The sequence below is a fragment of the Lithobates pipiens genome, unplaced genomic scaffold (assembly GCF_037356315.1).
Source record: "Lithobates pipiens isolate NorthernLeopardFrog02 unplaced genomic scaffold, aLitPip1_a1.2 Scaffold_18, whole genome shotgun sequence".
Lineage (NCBI taxonomy): Eukaryota > Metazoa > Chordata > Amphibia > Anura > Ranidae > Lithobates > Lithobates pipiens.
In genome coordinates, this window is record NW_027507758.1 from 42,819,519 (window position 1) to 42,841,888 (window position 22,370).

Here is a 22,370-nt window from a genome sequence, read left to right on the forward strand (position 1 = left end):
CAGGAATGCAGTAGAGCATCTCTGTGATGTTGACCAAGGCGAAGGCAGAGATCCTCTGCGCTGTATGGCTTAAGTAGGCAGGACTGACGAGCAGGATATCACCAATAGCTGAGTACCTGTGGAGAGATAGGAGCTGGCAGTTAGCCGACAGCTGAGTGGCCAGCTCAGAGAAGGAAGGGCTGAGCCCAACCCTGAAAGGTCCTAATTATTAGGTATGGTTTCGCCTTTAATTCTTCAATAAATAGCTGTGTGCGTAAAGAGTTATTCCACTCAATACCGATATTTCAGGTTTTGGTACATGCTTGTGTTGTGGTGTTGCTGCTCTGTGATAAAAAAAAATAATATATGATACAAGTTTTATTTTTGTCTTCTTCAGCATATCCCACTCTACCCATTTAAAAAAGCTGACTTTGCTGATGCAATTGATGTGCTGTATAAAAGGGATTGGTGCTTTTTACATGCCTATTGGTACGGTATGGTAGGCCTGGGAAGTTCCCCAAAACACAGGAATCCTTGCTTAGATGCAACTATTGGCAGGAGGCTCAGATGATGGAGCAGGAGTGCAGATGGATCCAAGTTGGTGTCACCAGATCCCACAAGTCAGGCAACCAGTGAGGCAGATTTTCTGGCATTGAAGGAATATAATTCAAAAACTGTTGTTAACTGGCAACATTCTAGTAAATTGTCAGTGTTCAATTGAACTAGCTGTTGGGAAGAGACACCAATCTCACAAAAGGGGTTAGATGATCCATTGTAAAATAGACAGACAGTGTTTCAGCATCACTCCAGAGTTCTAGCATTCAGCATCAGAGAGAACAATTGTGGAGAATTCACCAGTGAGTGCAGGGAGGTTCTTTCAAAGGAATCAGTGGGGTTGATTTACTAAAGGCAAGTAGGCTGTTTGCTTTGCACAGGAAAGTTGCACTTTGTAAGGGAATTTTCACCATAGCTTAGTGAATGTGGTAAAATTTCATTTTGCAAAGAATACCCAATCACCTGCTTGCACATGATTGGATGATGAAGGTCAGCAGAGTTTCACTTCATTCACTAAGCTTTTGGGAAATTCCCTTGCAGAGTGAACAGTCTATTTGCCTTTAGTAAATCAACCCCAGTGAGTTCAAGAGAGCTCTGTGTCTTCTTTATCACCTGGTTGCAAAACAGAGAGTGGACTAATTGCTGCGTGTTTCCAGATGGTGAACTGAAATATGCTGGGACTGGTGAGCTGCTGCTGTGGGCATTTACTATTTGCTGCTAGAGAGACTGAGCCCTTTAGGAACTGCCCATAGAGACCTGTGTGAAGGCAACTGCCAGCTTGACCTTTGTCAAAGACATCGCTAAAATCATGCTACTCCTCCGGCAGGGAGGAGAGTGAAGAGGTGCACAGGACCTTGGCCACCCTCTGGAAGCATGTCTTACTGAATTGTGGCGACCAGGAGAGAACCTCAGCACGGAGCCAATCAAAAGAGGGGTTGTGCCTCTGTAACCAACAGCGCCACCTAAGGTCTGTCCGTGACAGGACCTCAAGGTTAGGGCGTTCCCTGGACGAGTAGGACAAGACTTCAAAAAGTGACCTGCCTGGCCACAATAAAGGCACAATCTCTCCCTCCTCCTAAGGGTTCCCTCATCCGCAGAAAGATGCATGAAGCCCTAGTGGGTTCATCTTCACAGACCGACTCGGTACCAGGAGGCATAGGATGGCGAGGGAGCCAAGGGTGGGACTGCAAAGTTCGGAGAGAAATGTACAGGAGGCTTACGCAAGCGCTCCTTAAAAGGAAGTCTTTCTCTGAGTCTGGAGTCAATGAAGATAGCAAACGTGATCAACTTCTCCAGCTCAGTGGGTATATCTCGGGCTGCTATCTCATCCTTGATGGTATCCTAGAGACCATGAGAAAAAGCAGCCATGAGGGCCTCCTTGTTCCAAGCAACCTCTGCTGCCAGAGTACGGAAATCAATGGCGTAGTCGGCAAAAGTTCTCGTACTGTTTGATGGACATGAGGCACTTGGCAGCAAAATCGGAGCGTGCGGGAACATCAAATACCCTTTTAAAGGAGGCCACAAAGTCAGGGTAACTCAAGACAACAGGCTTTTGTGTCTCCCATAGAGGGTTTGCCCAGGCCAGGCTCTCACAAAGCAAAGATATCACGAAACCTACTTTGCTTCTGTTCCTGGAAAACGCCTGGGACAGCATCTCAAAGTAGACTGGAGCAGCAGCAGGGACGACCTACAACACAGGTTGTACTGGAACAGCCACAGTGGGAGATTCCAGGTGAGCCGTGCTACTCTGGAGCGTTTGTAACGCCATGACAAATTGACCCATGCGGTGATCCTGCTCATCCAATCTGGAAAATATATTACCAGCAAGTGGATTGACTGCATCTTCTGAATTCATAGCCTTTGCCTACTGTCAGAAACCATGAATTAGACTGAGACAGAAGTACAGTTAAATCATACTTGTTTAATAATAATAAAAAAGGTAAACAGAGAAACATAGTCAAAACATAGCCAGAGTTCGGGAACCGTAAACAGATAGTCAGACAAGCCAAAGCCAAAGCCAAAAGGTAAACAGAGAAACATAGTCAAAACATAGCCAGAGTTCAGGAACCGGAAACGGATAGTCAGACAAGCCAAAACATCAGGTAGCCAGAGATGAGCGTAGTAGAACAGCAAGTAGGATCTGGAGCCCGAAGGAATGTCAGCCAAGCAAGTCTTTCACAGGAACACAGGAGAACGTCTCTAGAGATGTGACCAAGGTGAGGGCAGAGATCATCTGGGCTGGACAGCTTAAGTAGGAAGGACTGACGAGCAGGATATCATCAACAGGTGAGTCATTGTGGAGAAATAGGAGCTGGCAATTAACCGACAGCTCAACGGCCAGCTTAGAGAAGGAAGGCCTGAGCCCAGCCCTGACAGTGTGGGTGTTTGGTGTGTTCCTTGGCCTTCATGATGCTGTTTGTTCACTAAGGTTCTCTAACAAACCTACGAGGGTTCACAGAACAGCTGTATTTATACTGTGATTAAATTACACACAGGTGGACTCTATTTACTAAATAGGTGACTTCTGAAGGTATATGGATCCACTAGATTTTAGTTAGGGGTATCAGAGTAAAGGGGGCTGAATACAAATGCACGCCACACTTTTCAGATATTTATTTGTAAAAAATTTAGAAAACCATTTATCATTTTCCTTTCACTTCACAATTATGTGCCACTTTGTGTTGGTCTGTCACATAAAATCCCAATAAAATACATTTACGTTTTTGGTTGTAACATGACAAAATGTGGAAAATTTCAAGGAGTGTGAATACTTTTTCAAGGCACTGTAATTCCAGTCTAGTGGTGCATAACTCTGTTCTAAGTTGCCTTAGCATAGTGATTATATGGTCTAGCAGATTGTGTCTGTACCTACCTTCTGTATGCTCATTAATGCTCAAACCACCATTTACTCTCATCCACACCCACTCATTCAGTTCATTTAGCACTAGATGGCCTTGTGTCCCTTTCCTGATACTAGTTCACAGTCAGGGGTAAAGGTATTCATACCCGTGTTCCTTTAAGTGCTTGTAGTAACATTCACTCAACCAGGTGCAGGGGGGGGCTGAAGGTGTTCTTGGAGTAAAGGCACAGAACAGAGAACCCAAATTATCAAGAGGCTCTTTTGGGGTAGCGCTACATACTATACCTTTATTTTTGTGTACTGTCCTCGATTTTTGTCTCTTTATCCCCTAACTATCAATCTACCATCTCAGTCCAAGAATCTGAAGGCACCATGGAGATGCTTCAACCCAGAGAAATTTTGATAGAAGGATTCTATTTTAGTCTTCCTAGCTGTCAGCCTCCCTGTCTAATACAAATTGCTGATGGCACTGATGGTGCAGCAGTGCCAACCCCTGAAACAATTGTTCATAAAATATATTTTTCTTCATTATCTATTGCCATAAATAGCAGCATCCCTGCTTAGTTGGTTTTCCCTATTATCTGAAAACATTTGTAGATTAGTCTTCAGCATAACTACTGGTAAAGTGAAATGTCAGAATGCTAGAAAAACATATTTCCTTTGTTTATCTACAAAAAAATGAACAAAAATCCACAAAAAATTAGTAAAACATTTAATATAGAAATCTGGATTGCAGAGGTGATAAGGGATAAATCAGTTATTTTTTAGCAAAGGCACACAGTAGTGTCAAAGGGACTGTGATGGTTTGGTAACACTGCTTCCAGCACGGGTAAGGTGCTTATACTGCAGAAAGGTTATTCACCATTCAGGATTAGTTTAGGTTAGGGGATCAGTTTAATGTTATGATCATGGGTTAGGGGTTTATTCCAGCGCTAAGGTTTGGTTTAAAGGCGTTAGGTTTTAGGTTTAAATAGATGTAAATCCTAATAGAAAGGGCATGGATTTTCTAATGGGGGTTATTTACGAAAGGCAAGTCCACTGTGCACTACAAGTGCTCTTGAAATTGCTCTGCAAGTGCTTTTGGAAGTGCAGTCGCTGTAAACCTGAGGGGTAGATCTGAAATGAGGGGAAGCTCTGCTGCTTTTATTATCCAATTATGTGCAAGCTAAAATGCTGTTTTTTATTTTCCTCGCATGTCCCCCTAAGATCCACAGCGACTGCACTTCCGAGTGCACTTTCAGTGCAATTTCAAGTGCACGTGCAAAGTGGATTTGCCTTTGGTAAATAACCCCCAATGTTCCATAAAATATTGTCATTTTATTTAAATAAAACAATCAAAACCTGTCTAAATGCACTCATGTAATGGCTGCATGGCATTTCTGGCATTTCTCAGAATGTGTTTCCTAATGATGACAACAGTGAACCGTACCTGCATAATGTGTATTAAAATGGCCTCTTTTAGTCTCTATCGGAAACCTTTGGCAGGGTGACAACACAAGAGCACAGCTATGAGGCAATGTCAAAGTGTGGTCATCTTTTAACAAAAAAGGCCTGAACAAGGAGCTTAATGACAAGATCTCCATTTATTATTTTATAAATATCTGCTGTTCTAAAAATATTAAATTGGGACCTGGTTGAGCGGCGGATGTAACAGGAGGTGTACTCTGCTCTCTCCGCCGAAGATCCTGCTAAGAATCTTTGGGGGGACCTGTTAAAGCACTCGTTTGGCACTTCAACCACAGCGATGGACTGGTGAAACAAAGCGGCATACTTGGGGCAGTAAACTCCAAAAAAGAAGATGGTAAAATGCTTACAGAAGCCCGTTCCTTCCCTGACCTGGCGATCCAAGATGGCGTCCGGACACAGAGCAGGTCAAAAGACAGGTACAAGGAGGCATCGCAAAAGTTTTTCTCCAAATCCACACCGAAGGTACAGCCTGTCTCCTCCTCCTACCGAGAAGACAACTCCAGAGAACAATCTGATGCTGATGACATAGTACCACTGGAAGAGCTTGCTTGGCTGTAGACAGAGTGGGACACAGTAAGTGTACAACACCTCCCTCACACTGCATCATCCCCATCCCCGGGGGAAGACCTGGAGCCCACACTCAGATATTATGGCAGCGGTTACTAACTGCACCACCTCCATTGCTGTACTGACTGAAGAGACAAAAGGGGTGAAAACAGAGGTGTCATTCATCAGGCATGACCTGCAAAAATTAAGGGAGAGAGCAGCAGCCTTAGAGGGATGGGTTAGCACTGTGGAGGATGGCATGGAGCCTTTAATAAGAGATGTAAAATAAAATGAAATGATGACTGCTCAACATGCTGCTCGGTTGGATGATTTAGAGAACAGGAGAAACAACTTATGGGCCATACATATTCCTGAGTGGGCCAAAGGGAAAAACCCTGTTGCTTTTATTGAATCTGGTTACTCACAATGTTTTGGATTGGGAATCGTTCACTCCTATGTTCTCAGTGGAGAGGGCCCACAGAGTGCCCATGCGCCCCTTACAGTCGGTCCATCCTCCTCACACCTTCCTGTTTAAGCTGTTAAACTACAAAGGCAGAGATGTGATTCTTGCAAAAGTATGAAATTTGAGTGGCATGATGGTTATAGATAACACGAAAATGTCTTTATTTCTGAATTATTATGCAGAAGTGCAGAAGCAGGGGGCGAAGTTTACGGATGTAAAGTGATGTCTTAGATCCCTCAATCTGCAATACGTCATGCTTTTTCCAGCCAAGCTGAGAGTCGTGGCCAATGGCACATTTCTTTGAAAAACCTGCAGCTGCGACATAATGGTTAGACAGGGAGGAGAGATCACTGAGGGCGCATACGCCTCCAAGACCTGCTGCGTCATGATTCGCTGCAAGTGCTTTCATCTTTCTTCTGCTATGCTCAAAACTAAAAGGTCACCTACATACATATGGGGAAAAGGCAGAATACAGATGGAAAATTTTCTTTAACTGATATTCAGTTAACATATTCTGCTGTTAGAGGAGTTCAGCACAACACCTTTGAACTCCCACTGTTCCCCTTATGGAAGTCCCAGGAGGACAGTTGAATCCTGAAGTTCAGATGTGGAGGTCTCAATTTGACCACATACAGTTGTTTGCAGTTAATACTTGGTTTTGTTGTTTTTTTTCTTTTTCTGTGCTAACCCGTCTGCAGATACCATGCAGATTTCTAATTACGCACCTAGATGCCTATTCTTCTGCCGTCCATGTGTTGACCGAAAGCTACGGAGAGACTTGATGTGAAAGGAGGACAATAACAACACTCCAGATGCTTTCATCGCTGAATGCTTGGGTGGCATACTTTGGCGCTATCTTTTCTGCTGGCAGCTGCCCGCTATCTCCTTTTTCCTCTCCTCATGGCTAACACTGTACGAATACTCTCCTGGAATGTTCGGGCCTTGGTAGCTCTGTGAAATGGCTGGCTATATTTTGAAATGCAAAAATATGAAATTACTTTTGACATTGATTAACATGGTAAAGTTTCTTGTGTTGGGATTTTAGTGATTTGATTTACATAAACTTTAACAGTTAGTGGGAAGTTAAGAATTAATGACTCATTTTAGAGGTTATAAAATAAGTCATGCTTGGTTTGTTAGAATCTGGACCCCCACTAGTCCTTAATGATAGGCTTGCTATGCAGAAAAACATGTTAAGGTTGTGTTGCTAGAGCCCTGCTGTCAAGAGTTGTTTTTATTTCAGTAAGGACTCCAGTAACCTGGTAAAGGTCACATGTGGACCTTTTCTTTTCTGGATGTGCAAATATTTAAAGTGGTTGTAAAGGCAGAAGGTTTTTTATCTTAAAGCATTCTATGCATTAACCACTTAAGGACCGCCGCATGTAAATGTACGTCGGCACAATGGCACCGACAGGCACAAGCACGTACATGTACGTGCTTGCCTTCCAGCGGGTGGGGGTCCGATCGGACCCCCTCCCGCTGGCTGCGGTGGTCCGTTTCACTTCAGGAGCGATCTGGGATGAGGGGATGGCCGTTGGTTTCTGGCCATCCCCTCTCGATCGCTCCTGGCGAATGAGAAGCTTCCCCCGACTGTGTAGTGTAAACACAGGCAGGGAGGAAGTGATGTCATTCTCCTCGGGGCGGTCTTTTTGACTGGACTGTGAGGAGAACACATAGTAAGTGCACCAATCACTACACTGACATGTAGGTACACATAGGTACACAAATCACCCCCCAATAACCCCCCCGATCGCCCTCTGATCCCCCCCCTCCCAGTCACAGTGTCACTGATTGCAGTGATCATTTATTTACTGATCACTGCATTTAGTGTCAGTTGTGACAGTAAAAAGTGTCAGGGCAGTTAGTGTTAGGTCCAGGGTAGCCCCCTACCACCCCCCAATCAAGGTTTAACCCCCTGATTGCCCCTAGAGTTAACCCTTTCACCCCCTTTTTCCAGTGTCACTAAGCAATCGTTTTTCTGATCGCTGCATTAGTGTCACTGGTGCCGCTAAGTAGCTAGTTATTTTTTTAGGTTCACCGCCAGGTTTTTATAGCATTAGGTACCCCCATATACTACCCAATAAAGGTTTTAACCCCCTGATTGCCCCTAGAGTTAACCCTTTCACCAGCGATCACCGTATAAGTGTCACTGGTGACGCTGGATAGCCAGTTAGTTATTTAGTTATTTAGGTTCCCCGTCAGGTTTTTATATAGCGTCCGGGACCCCCATATACTACCTAATAAAGGTTTTAACCCCCTGATTGCCCCTAGTTAACCCTTTCACCCCCTTTTGCCAGTGTCAATAAGCGATCGTTTTTGTGATCGCTGCATTAGTGTCACTGGTGCCGCTAGGTAGCTAGTTATTTTTTTAGGTTCACCGCCAGGTTTTTATAGCGTTAGGTACCCCCATATACTACCTAATAAAGATTTTAACCCCCTGATTGCCCCTAGAGTTAACCCTTTCACCAGCGATCACCGTATAAGTGTCACCGGTGACGCTGGTTAGCCAGTTAGTTATTTAGGTTCCCCGTCGGGTTTTTATATAGCATCAGGGACCCCCATATACTACCTAATAAAGGTTTTAACCCCCTGATTGCCCCTAGTTAACCCTTTCATCAGTGATCACTGTATAAGTGTTACGGGTGACTCTGGTTTGTTAGTTTGCTTTTTATAGCATCAGGGCATCCACCATTTATTACCCAATAAAGGTTTAACCCCCTGATCACCCGGCGGGTGATATCAATTAGGTTTTAGGGTCAGGGTCTACGTCGCCCCAGGCAGCACTAGGTTAGTGCCAGTACCGCTAACACCCACACGCAAAGCATACACCTCCCATAGTGGTATAGAATCTGAACAGATCAATATCTGATCTGATCAGATCTATACTAGCGTCCCCAGCAGTTTAGGGTTCCAAAAAAATGCATTGTTAGCGGGATCAGCCCAGATACCTGCTAGCACCTGCGTTTTGCCCCTCCGCCCAGCCCACCCAAGTGCAGTATCGATCGATCACTGTCACTTACAAAACACTAAACACATAACTGCAGCGTTCGCAGAGTCAGGCCTGATCCCTGCGATCGCTAACAGTTTTTTTTGGTAGCGTTTTATATTTAAATCCTGAAGGCAGTGCTTGGTTTTCGGGGTCCCGTACGCAGCTAGGCTCCCAAAAAGTCCCCCACATGTGGTATCCGGGAGAAGCAGCAGAATTTATTTTGGGGTGTAATTTCACTTTTGCCCATAGCATGTGTGAGCAATATATCATTTAGTGACAACTTTGTGCAAAAAAAAATAACAAATTGTAATATTCCTGAAACTTGTGGCAAAAAAAAAAAATTCAATGGGCTCAACATGCCCCTCAGCAATTTCCTTGGGGTGTCTACTTTCCAAAATGGGGTCATTTGGGGGGGTTTTGTGTTATTTTGGCATTTTATGGCCTTCGAAACTGTGATAGGTAGTGAGGAGTGAAATCAAAAATTTGCACCCTTAGAAATCCTGAAGGCAGTGATTGGTTTTCGGGGTGCCGTACGTGGCTAGACTCCCAAAAAGTCCCACATACTGTATTTTCTGGCGTATAAGACTACCTTTTACACGTAAAAAAAATGCCCAAAAATTGGGGGTCGTCTTATACACCGGGTATACAATACTGCCCGATGGATGTCAGCCCCCAAATGTCTGATAATACTGTATGTGGCTTCAGCTACAAACAGTATACGCCGCTGAGCCAATCCCGGCGAGCGATGTATTCTATTAATGAATACAGAGCCTGCTTGGATTGGAGTAACAACCTCTGCCAATCCGAGCAGGCTACATAGAGTAGCCTGCTTGGATTGGCTTTGAGAGAGAGGGAGAGAGGCAAGGGCTGATGATGCTACAGCCTCTGCCAATCCAAGCAGGCCTTGTATTCATTAAAAGAATACACCGCTCACCATACTTCCCTGGGTAAATCCATTCACTGATCTCCTACTACTATACATCCTGCTGTTTGCCTTTGAGGTCCCAGGCACCCAAGAGGGACAGGTAAATCTGGGACATATGACAGGGGGGTTATTAAATGCATTTTGGTGGACGATTCCCATAGAATGTAACCCAAAAGTGGTATAGGTTTGGGTAGTGAAAAATTCTACTTTCCAGAGTTGTGGCATTCAATAGATCTCTGTTTGTGTTATTGTTTGATTTACTTTATGACATATCACAGCATGGCGGATGAGTAGTTGGCATTCTTGCTTTGTGTTTTTTAATGGTTCTAATGTTTTTTTTAAATGGTGTTGCCTCAGAAGGGGGGTAGTCTTATACCACGAGTATTGCCCAAAACCTATGTTTTCACTTGAAAAATAGGGGGTCGTCTTATAGGCCCAGTCGCCTTATACGCCGGCAAATACAGTATGTGGTATCCCCGTACTCAGGAGAAGCAGCAGAATATATTTTGGGGTGCAATTCCACATATAACTATGGTATGTGTGAGCAATATATCATTTAGTGACAACTTTTTGTAAACTTTTTTTTTTGTGTCATTATTTAATCACTAAAAAAAAAAATATTCAATGGGCTCAACATGCCCCTCAGCAATTTCCTTGGGGTGTCTACTTTCCAAAATGGGGTCATTTGGGGGGGTTTGTACTGCTCTGACATTTTAGCACCTCAAGAAATTAGATAGGCAGTCATAAATTAAAAGCTGTGTAAATTCCAGAAAATGTACTCTAGTTTGTAGACGCTATAACTTTTGCGCAAACCAATAAATATACGCTTATTGACATTTTTTTTACTAAAGACATGGGGCTGAATAAATTTTGGCCTAAATGTATGACTAAAATTTAGTTTATTTGATTTTTCTTATAACAAAAAGTAGAAAATATCTTTTTTTTTTAAATTTTCAGTCTTTTTCCCTTTATATCGTAAAAAATAAATATCGCAGAGGCAATCAAATACCATCAAAATAAAGCTCTATTTGTGGGAAGAAAAGGACGCAAATTTCGTTTGGGTACAACATTGCATGACCGCGCAATTACCAATTAAAACAGTGCAGTGCGAAATTGTAAAAAGACCTCTGGTCCTTAGGCTGACAATTGGTCCGGGGCTTAAGTGGTTAAGATAAAAAAGCCTTCTGTGTGCAGTACGCCCCTCAGCCCCTCTAATACTTACCTGAGTCCCATCTAGTTCCAGCGATGTTGCAGGAGTGTTTCTGCCGTCCGGAACTCCCCTCCTCATTGGCTGAGACAGCTGTGCAGTACCATTGGCTCCTGTTGCTGTCAAAGTCAGTCAGTCAATGAGGAGAGAAAGGGGGTGAGGTCAGGTTGCGGCTCCGTGTCTGAATTGAAATAGGGGGCTGTGGCTCGGCTCGGGTGCCTACATAGCAAGCTGCTTGCTGTGGGGGCACTCAAATGTAAAATGGAATCCTATTGGTTGCCATAGGCAACATTTGAAATCTAGAGTTCTTTTCTTTTCAAAGATGTGTCTACAAGTTTGGCTTTAGCACCAACAGAGTACAGTCAAAGCCATATACCGGTTAGCATGTATACCAAAAGAACACTTCAGTCATTTTGTTTGGCTATAGAGGCAAGTCAAATAAGCAGAGTGAGTCTTCTGTCTTAAACAAAGACTTTTATTGCAAAATACAGGAACTACTATTACTGATCTTCTCATAAAAATGCTAATTGTCTATATGTTGTGTCAAAATTAAGAAGATGCTCTTGAATTACTTTGAAAAGGAGCTGCAAACTTAATAAAATTCTTAAATGTTTCTAAAGTTCTCTGACTTTTCTCTCATCCCGGGACTGGTCTGTCAGGAGGAAAAGTGTGAACCCTATCATCTCCTACCCTTCAAGGATCTTATCTGGTCATGCTTTAATACTACTTTCACCTTACCCCAGAAAGTTAATTCAAGAACATCCCTCTACCACTTTTCCCTGCCCACACCCACTCTTCCCTTTGTTCATATTATAAATACTTACCACACCTTTACTGATTCTATTATATACTAATAAAATACTTAAAGTGGTTGTAAACCCTTACAACACACTTTGACCTACAGGTAAGCCTAGATTAAGGCTTACCTGTAGGTCCAAGAAATATCTCCTCAACCTACACGGTTTAGGAGATATTTGCCAAAAGAAAGGCACTGCTGTCTATGGCGAATGCACCATAGACAGCGGCGCGCAGGCGCACTGAGCGCGACATCGTCAATGACAAAGATGCCGCGCGCGTCGGCTCCCGTGCGCATGCGCGGGAGTGACGTCATCGCGGCTTCGCCGAATGACAGCGGCGGAGCAGCGAGACCCCACCGAGAAGATGGATGTGCCGGACTACAGGGGACAGCGGTGACATCGCTGGCTCCTGTGTCAGGTAAGTGACACATAATGGACTACTATGCGATGCATAGTAGTCCATTATGCTTTGCCTTTGCAGGGAATGAAAGAGGAAGTAAACTCATCAGGGTTTACTTCCTCTTTAATTGTTTTGTTCTTTACACGATTGCAATCATTTTGTATATGTTATACCACAGTGGTCATCAACCCTATCCTCGGGGGCCCCCCACTAACAGGCCAGGTTTGCAAGATAACTGAAATACATCACAGATGATATCATTTGCTGCTCAGTGATTGCCGTATTCTAGTCTGCATCCCCTCAAGGTAATACATAAAACCTGGCCTGTTAGTGGGCCCTGAGGACAGGGTTGATGACCACTGTTATACCATATACAATGTATGTCTAGGCTGAACTTTTATACGGCAACTCTGCTTTTTGATATAAAATAGAATTTATTAAAAAATATTTGTAAAGTTCCAAGCCATTGTAATACCAGATTCCAATTATAACAAACTGGAGATAACCTTCAAATCTGAAAATTAGAAACCCTGTCATTTTTTTTTTATTGCTGTCTATGCCCTGGTATGTTGATTCATCCCCACTATTTGTCCTGACGACCATTGTCTCCAAAAAAGAAAGTGATGGGAAATTCAAAATGTTAGAGTTGTCACAGGAGGTTAGGAGAAATCCTTCAACAAACCTGTCCATAGAAGGATTGAAATGTGTCTGGCTCAGCAGGGACCAGATTTCAATCCATGTGTGGCCACCTCTGCTCAACAGAAATTGTCTGTTGTATTGACTTCTGTCAAACAGGAATATTGGAAAACTTCTGTCAATCAGCAGCTGCAGCCCTGATCAATGTATTCCGACAGTGGAGAATCCCTGTCCCCATACACTTTTATATTGAGTTCATAGCCTCCTTTGGAGTTTATAATTTATTTCTCACAAATCTCTGCATATTCTTGTAGTGCTGGCATAGTGCAACTGCAATTAGATTGGTATCTATCTTCATAGATTATTTTCTATATTGTGTATTGAACTAACATTAACCAATATGCTTTACATAATTCACAATTTTAACCTGACTCTATACATTGCGATTTTAAATGACTTACTATTTTAGGGTTGATTGCAAAGATTTCATTTATTTATAGTATTGTTGCTAAGAAATATATTTATACAGTATACTGTATATCCTATACATGTATATATGTACATGTCTGCACTACAACTATAACATTAGGGAGTCATTTAAGACTATACAAAAAGCCCTTCATGATGTTATCATACATTGTTTGTATTTGTGAAAATTATGGCATCATTTCCTGACGCTTATTTTGGTAACAAATTATAGACTTTGATGAATGCCAGACAAAAAATGGAGGATGCCACCCATCAGCTACCTGCACAAACACGCCTGGAAGTCACAACTGCACGTGTCTGAATGGATTCACAGGAAATGGCATTGACTGCTGGGACATTGATGAATGCAAAGACAGTAGGAACAACTGCAGTGATTATTCAAAGTGTACCAACAGTGCAGGTTCTTATCAATGTGCTTGTCTTATCGGTTTCCAAGGCAATGGAATCAACTGCACCGATGTGAACGAATGCTCAAATGGTCATATTTGCGGTAACAACTCCCAATGTGACAACACCATTGGCTCTTATTTATGCTTTTGCCACTTTGGATATACATTTGCTCATGGCACCTGTAGAGACTTAGATGAGTGCATTAATCAGACTATATGCCATGATAATGCCAGCTGCATTAACACAGATGGGTCTTTTCAATGTATTTGTAATAGTGGATATTCCGGGAATGGCAGCCATTGTGAAGACATTGATGAGTGCAACTTAGAACCTTTAGTGTGTCCAGAGAACTCCACCTGCTTCAATAGCCTTGGATCTTATATATGCCAGTGCTGGGATGGTTATAATAATAATGGAACAACATGCATAGACATTGATGAATGCTTGGATCCCATCAATTGCCATCATTTCAGCTCATGTTTTAATAGCCCTGGCTCATATTCTTGTATCTGTGGTATTGGTTTTACAGGAAATGGCTCCTATTGTGAAGACATAGATGAATGCATGCAGTACCACCAACCAAGCATCTGCCATAATAACTCTTACTGTGTCAACACAGTTGGTTCATATCTATGTCATTGCGACTTTGGTTTTCATTATACCAAAGGTGTTTGCATAGATATCGATGAATGTGACTTAGGCATATCAACCTGTGATATGCACTACAAATGTATCAATACCGTTGGGTCTTACAGTTGTGAGTGTGATATAGGATTCACCAACAGCAGTGAAAGTTGCATCGACATTGATGAGTGTCTGTATAATTACACAGAGTGCCATGAAAAGGCTTCTTGTTACAACGCACTTGGGACTTATGTCTGTATATGTCTATATGGCTTTACAGGAGATGGTAAGATGTGTCAGGATATTGATGAATGCCTTGACGTTTCCACTTGTTCTGATCACATGGTCTGTGCTAACACACCAGGCTCCTACCATTGTTCTTGTGACAAAGGATATAAAACCCAAGGCAACACCTGTGTAGATATCAATGAATGCCTAAACAAAACTCTCTTTTGTGACACCACTTCCATCTGTGTAAATCTACCTGGATCTTATTATTGTACATGTCCTCCGGGGTATAATCAGAAAGACAACTCATGCATTGACGTAGATGAATGTTCAATGGCTGGAAGCTATTGTGCCAAGCAAGCTGTATGTGTAAACTCTCCAGGATCATACATCTGTAGTTGTGTTGAAGGATTTTTGTCAAGTGGAGATATCTGTACAGACATTAATGAGTGTATGGTAGGAAATGAAGGTTGTCACTCAAATGCCATCTGCAGAAATACAATAGGAAGTTTCTCTTGCGAATGCAAGCCTGGATTTCATGGTGATGGACATCAATGTGACGATATTGATGAATGCGCCACTGCTAACATCTGCCAGGAAAAGTCAGACTGTGTCAACCTACTAGGGTCCTACGAATGCAGAAGTAATCGTAGCCAGAGTTCCCTCCTTAATTCGGTCTCTGGTGTGTGCTTTTAATCTTATATACATGAGTCACTTTTGATCAGAAACCAGATTTCTAGGTATATTGCCTAATATAATATATCGGTCAGGATACAGCTATATCTGATTTATACATGCATAGACCAGAAATGACATGTGGTTAGAGAGTCGTCAATTATTGGAAAATGCAGACTGTGCAGGGACCTGCACATTATTTCTTTACAATTTACTACAATATATGTAGTTAGTGTATGGTAGCACTCCTGTTCCTAAAACAATGCAAAAAAAAAAAAAACATTGCTTATACATATTGCCATGGATATATATTATCTTAAGGTTTCTCTTCAGGGATGGAGTGAACTTTTTCTTTAGGAAAGTTTCTTTGTTAACTAGGCGGTGACATTTATAAAAACATGAGGGATAAGTAGTAGTATTGTTAACACTGTAAATATGAAGACTTTATAACTGATAAGAAAGTTTCTCAATTTTAATAAGATATGTAATCCTTTATAAAAGTTACTTTTTACTGTTTCAGCTGGTTGGATCACCCACTTAAAGCGGAGGTCCACCCTAAAATGGACCTTCCGCTCATCGGATTCCTCCCCCCCTCCAGCGCCACGATTGGCACCTTTCAGGGGGGAGGGGGGTGCAGTTACCTGGATAATCCAGGTAACTGCACCCACTTCCGGGCTAGCTCTCTGCGGAAAGGGGCGTACATTACGCCCCTTTCCGCAAGTGCCCGCCCCCTTCCGCAAGTGCCCCGCTGCCTGCTGGGAAACACACAGATCCCAGAGGCAGCGGGGACCGTTCTCATTGCGCAGCGCGGCTCGCGCATCCGCAGTAGGGAACCGGGAAATGAAGCCGAAAGGCTCCATTTCCTGATTCCCATACCCAAGATGGCGGCGGCAGCACTCGAGTGTCGATCTAGAGATCGGCTTCGGGTGCCGACATTGCGGGCGCGCTGGACAGGTAAGTGTCACTATTTTAAAAGTCAGCAGCTGCAGTATTTATAGCTGTTGACTTTTAAAAAAAAAAAAAACGCGAAGTCCCGGCGGACTCCCGCTTTAAAGACCAGGCCTATTTTTCAGACTCAGCGTTTACAAGTTAAAAACACGTTTTTTTGCTAAAAAATTACTTTAAAACCCCCTAACATTATACATTTTTCCTAACACTCTTGAGAATAAAATGGTGGTCATTGCAATACTTTTTGTCACACCGTATTTGCCCAGTGGACTTACTAGCGCACTTTTTTTGGAAAAAATTCACTTTTTGGAATAAAAAAATAAGACAACAGTAAAGATATCCCATTTTTTTTATATTGGGAAAGATAATGTTATGCCGAGTTTGATACCCAACATGTCACACTTAAAAATTGCGTCCGCACATGGAATGGCGTCAAACTTTTACCCTTAAAAATCTCCATAGGTGACGTTTAATAAATTCTACAGGTTGCATGGTTTGCGTTACAGAGGAGGTCTAGGGCTAGAATTATTGCTCTCGCTCTAACGATTGCGGCGATACGTCGCACGTGTGGTTTGACAATCATTTTCATATGCGGGTGCTGCTCACGTATGCGTTAGCTTCTGTGCGCAAGCTCATCGGGACAGGGTGCTTTTAAAAAAATAAAAATCTTATTTATTTTATTTATTTATTTATTTTATTTTATATAATTTTATTTTATTTTACGCTGTTTATTGTGATAGGAAAAAAGCATGACAGGACCTCTTAAATATGACATTTGGGGTCAAAAAATCCTCAGATCTTATATTTGGACTTAAATGCAAAAAACAAAATTGTAATTTGAAAAAAATTACAACAAAAAAAAATTTTCTTTTAAGAGGTATGGGCGGAAGTAATGTTTTGACGTTGTTTCTGCCCTGCTATGGTATGGAGACGGGTGGGGGCCATCTTAGCTTCACTCGTCTCCATACCAAGGAAGTGATAGGACCCGATAGCTTACCTCTCCCACCATTGATAACGGTGATCTGGTGGCGAATCCGCTGTGGAGACCACCATTATCGTAAACAGAACCCCCGGCTCTAAAGATGGGTACCTCTGTTGTGGCAGCAGCTGCTGCCGTTACCAAGATATCTATCTTCAAACTGCGGACATATATGTACAGGAGTCGGTCGGTAAGTGTTTTACATTATACAATTTTCTTATTCAATTTCCTCTAGATTTACCTTCAACTTTGTAGTGCTTAGGTCTGATCTCATATTATATTGTTCTGGTAAATCTAAAGCAGAATTGTACAAGGAAATTGTATCGTGTATGGCCAGCTTTAGTAAGGAGAAATTATTACCCTGAAACTGTACAGCAGTTAGCATAAGGTGTCAGCTGTTGGTTTAATGCTGGGGCCCTGCAAACATTCAGAACCTGCCAGTAGCAATGTCTATGCCTTGTGGCTAGTGAGTGGCGACCTAGCCTCTCTCAGCCCTCCAGGCAAAGACATGAAAGCCAACATTAGCCCTGAAGCAGGCAAGCCTCCTAGGCTTCCCCTCTGCAACCCATCTGTCTAGCCACTCAGCAGGGAACCGATGCATGGGAAATATGAGGCATGAGAAGTGCTCCTAAGCAAATTGTGGGTGTTCACAAAAATGCAGAGGTAGATTTAGGGGCATGATTATCTACCCCAAACTCTACCCCAAACTCTACCACACTCCCACCACAGCCACCACTTCCAAAAGAGTCTGCAGTACCCGTTCACCGGCAGGTCTTTACAAACTCTTAAAATATCACCCTACTTTCAACCCAGCTGGTCTTCAAATACGATCAAGCAGGTCTTCACAACCCTTCTATCAGTATCCCACTCCAGATGCCCACAGAGTACTTGTCTCTTTTACTCAGTGTTATCACCGGTGGGGTTGTATATGAACAGGAAGGAAGGTTTTCATGTTACAAAAATAGGAGCCAGTGACACAATTGACCTCACCTAACTATAGCAGACACAGATTCTTCAAGCAAGGTGGCCTACCTGTGGTGCTTTTAAATTGTGCTTGTACAATTATATTTACACTTATGCTTATTTCAGGCTCTTGCAATTACACAGGTAAGTAAATATATTTTCAAAAATATTTTCCTTCCCTTTTTTTTATATTCAGTGAATCCGGAAAGTATTCACATCGCTTCACTTTTGCCACATTTTGTTATGTTACAGCCTTATTCCAAAATGGATTCATTTTCTTCAAAATTCTACAATCAATACCCCATAATGACAACGTGAAAAAAGTTTGTTTGAAATCTTTGCAAATTTATTAAAAATTAAAATTGAAAAAAATAACATGTATATAAGTATTCACAGCCTTTGTGCAATATTTTGTTGAAGTACTTTTGGCACCATTTACAGCCTCAAGTCTGATACTACAAGCTTGGCACACCTATTTTTGGGTAGTTTCTCCCATTCTTCTTTGCAGGACCTCTAAAACTCCATCAGTTGGATGAGAAGCGTTGGTGCACAGCCTATTTTCAGATCTTTCCAGAGATGTTCAATTGGGTTGAAGTCTAGGCTCTGGCTAGACCACTCAAGGACGTTCACAGAGTTGTCCCATCTTGGTTGTGTGCTTAGGGTCGTTGTTCTGTTGGAAGATGAACCTTCGCTCCAGTCTGAGGTCCAGAGTGCTCTGAAGCAGGTTTTCATCAAGGATGTCTCTGTACACTGCTGCATTCATCTTTTACTCGATCCTGACTAGTCTCCCAGGTCTTGCCGCTGAAAACATCCCCACAGCATGATGCTGCCACCACCATGCTTCACTGTAGGGATGGCATTGGCCAGGTGATGAGCTGTGCCTGGTTTCCTCCAGACATGATTCTTGCCATTCAGGCCAAAGAGTTCAATCTTTGTTTCATCAGACCAGAGAATTTTGTTTCTCACAGTCTGATGGTCTTTCAGGTGTCTTTTTGCAAACTCCAGGTGAGCTGTCATGTGCTTTTTACTGAGGAGTGGCTTCCGTCTGTCCACTCAACCATTCAGGTCTGATTGGTGGCGTGCTGCAAAGATGGTTGTTCTTCTGGAAGGTTCTTCTTGCTTCACAGAGAAGCACTGGAGCTCTGTTAGAGTGACCATCGTGTTCTTGGACACCTCCCTGACTAAGGCTCTTCTCCCCTGATTGCTCAGTTTGGCTGGGCGGCCCGCTCTAGGAAGAGTCCTGGTGGTTCCAAACTTCTGCCATTAAAAGATGATGGAGGCCACTGTGCTCATTGGGACCTTGAATGTTGCAGTCATTTTTCTGTACCTTTCCTCAGATCTGTACCTTGATACAATCCTGTCTCGGAGGTCTACAGACAATTTCTTAGACTTCATGGCTTGATTTGTGCTCTGACATGCACTGGTAACTGTGGGACCTTATATAGACAGGTTTGTGCCTTCCAAAATCATGTCCAAACAACTGAATTTACCACAGGTGGACTCAATATCAATTTGTAGATACATCACAAGGATGATCAGTGGAAACACGAGGCACCTGAGCTCAATTTTGAGTGTCATGGCAAAAGCTGTGAATACTTATGTACATGTGATTTTTTTCGTTTATTTTTGATAAATTTGCAAAGATTTCAAACAAACTTCTTTCACATTGTCATTTTGGGGCATTGTTCGTATAATTTTGAGGAAAATAATGAATTTAATCCATTTCGGAATAAGGCTATAACATAACAAAATGTGGAAAAAGTGAAGCGTTACGAATACTTTCCAGATTCATTATATATATACAGTATATACATATATATACAATGTATATATATATATATATATATATATATATATATATATATATATATATATATATATATATATTTGTTTATTTAATTTTTTTTTTTTTTTTACAGACAGTTTGCTGTACCCATATGGCAATAATGTTGGGGACAAAAAGGTTAATGCTGATGGGAGAGATGTCAATTCACAGTTTATCATACCACCGATGGGATTCCCATTCCTTGGACAGACATATCATAAAATTTATGTAAGTTTTGTTCGCTTAACTATTACAAATACGGAAACTGTGTAGGCATGATGTACCTCTTTTTAAAAAAAATTATTTTATTTATTCAAACATAGGACATGCATACATAGGAGAGAAAAAAATAAAAATAAAAACTTGACAGATTTAAACATACTTAAATCAAAATTCTATATTGTCAAGCCGTAAATTAAATCAGCCTCTAAAATAACTCTCAGTTAATCTCACTCTCATCTTTGTGCTGAGTGCAAATTATGTTTTTGGAGTTGTTGACTTCTTAGATGATATATTTGTTCATGAAATACGATCATTTATGGTTCCAATTGGATTAACGTAAATAGGCACTGCTACGTTATACTGTTTACTCCCTGATTAACCTAAAAACCACAGACAAACTTGTAAGACACCAGAAATGGTCTCCGCAATTCAGACAGCAAAACGCCAAATAATATAGCCACAATATTTTATTAGATATTTAGCTCACAAAAGAGCCACTGGTCAAAGCCAAATCATTAAAAAAATTGTACGTAGGGCAAGAACCGTGTTCACATACCAGAAAAAGATATCTACAGCTTTTATAGACGTATAGAATTGTCTATCTTATTGCATGGAAATTACGTTTCTCCAAACTGTTTTAACAATATTAAAGCACATTGAATAGATCAGAACCCCTGATTTTCAAAGGAGTCAGTTGAAGTGGTACTGAGATTGTCAACTATGAGCTTCCCCTGTGAACACCCATTTACAAGCTCCAGTGCCAGTCTGGAACACATAGCAGTAGTACTACTTTCATTGGTACTGTAACAGAGTAGTTGGCCCTTTTAGGTTAGTAAAGAATAACCTTCTTGATCCCCTTCAGTTCCGTTCCCCTGGATTATGCCCTCAACACTCCACAGAAACTGCTCTCCTAAAAGTCACAAAGTCAAAAAACAGCAAAAACCAATGGACACTATTCTATACTCCTACTTCTGCACCTTTCGGTTGCCATTAATACAGTTGACCAGCCCCTACTCCTCAAAAATCGTACTCCTTTGGTCTACATGGCTGTGTTCTTTGTTGACTCTCATCCATCCTATCCCACGGCACCTTCAGGGTTACTTACAATTCTACTTCATCCTTTTCCATTCTCCATTGCGCTCCCCCAAGGTTCTGTTCTTCGACCTCTCCTGTTCTCAATCTACACCTCCTCCCTGGATCAGCTGATATCATTTCTACGCTGATGACACCCAAATCTATTTCTCTACCCCTCAGATCACAATATCAGTTTCCTCATGCATCTTCCTTGTCATGCGTCTCCTCATGCATTACTAATTTATTGACCGACATATCAGTCTGGATGTCACACCACTTCCTCAAACTCAACTTATCCAAAACCGGGCTCATAATATTTTCTCCCCCATGTGCCCCTTCCCTGACTTCCCTGTCAAGATCAATGGCACCGCCATCAACCCATTACCGCATGCCATGGTGCTAGCTGTAGTCCTGGACTCTGAACCCTCCTTTCGGCCTTATATCCAGTCACTTTCCAAAGCTTACCGCCTCAGCCTCTGCAACATCTCCACAATACGCCCCTTTCCAACCAATGATGCCACAAAGCTCCTAATCCACTATCTGGTTAGCTCTCACCTCTGACACTCCCTCATCATTGGTGTACCTTTATATAGGCTATCCCCTATTCAGTCCATCATGAATGCTGCTGCCAGACTCATCCGCCTTACAAACCGCTCAATGACTGCTACCCCTCTCTGCTAATCCCTTCAATGGCTGACACTCACCCAATGAATTTAGTTAAAAATACTAACAACTTACAAAGCCATCCACAACTTGGCCCCCAGCTACATCACTAACCTAGTCATAAACTACCAACCTAATTGTTCTCTTCGTTCCTCCCAAGACCTCCTGCTCTCTAGTTCCATTGTCACTTCCTTCAATGCTTGCCTCTGAGACTTTTCCCGAGCCTCTCCAATCCTACACCAATTTGTCTGACTATCTCCAGCTCTATCCACTTTTATGCGATCCCTGAAAACTTTTCTCTTCAGAGTAGCCTATTCTGCCTCCATCTAACAACTGTACTTTTATTTTCTCCATCAGCTCATCTCCCACAGTTATTACCTTTTTATATCACTTGACCCTCCTTTCTAGATTGTAAGCTCTAACGAGCAGGGCCCTTTGATTCCTCCTGTAATGAATTGTATTGTTA

At 42.1% G+C, this 22,370-nt stretch overlaps 1 protein-coding gene across 1 annotated transcript in view; it reads left to right on the forward strand.

Annotated features, from left to right (window-relative positions):
- Positions 1-22,370, forward strand: part of LOC143986670 (uncharacterized) — a 126,700-nt gene that overhangs the window by 10,179 nt on the left and 94,151 nt on the right. Inside the window, exons 3-5 of the mRNA XM_077485077.1 lie at positions 13,525-15,237; positions 18,247-18,264; positions 20,040-20,173. Coding sequence (XP_077341203.1) covers positions 13,525-15,237; positions 18,247-18,264; positions 20,040-20,173 — 1,865 coding nt within the window. The remainder of the gene's footprint in view (positions 1-13,524; positions 15,238-18,246; positions 18,265-20,039; positions 20,174-22,370) is intronic.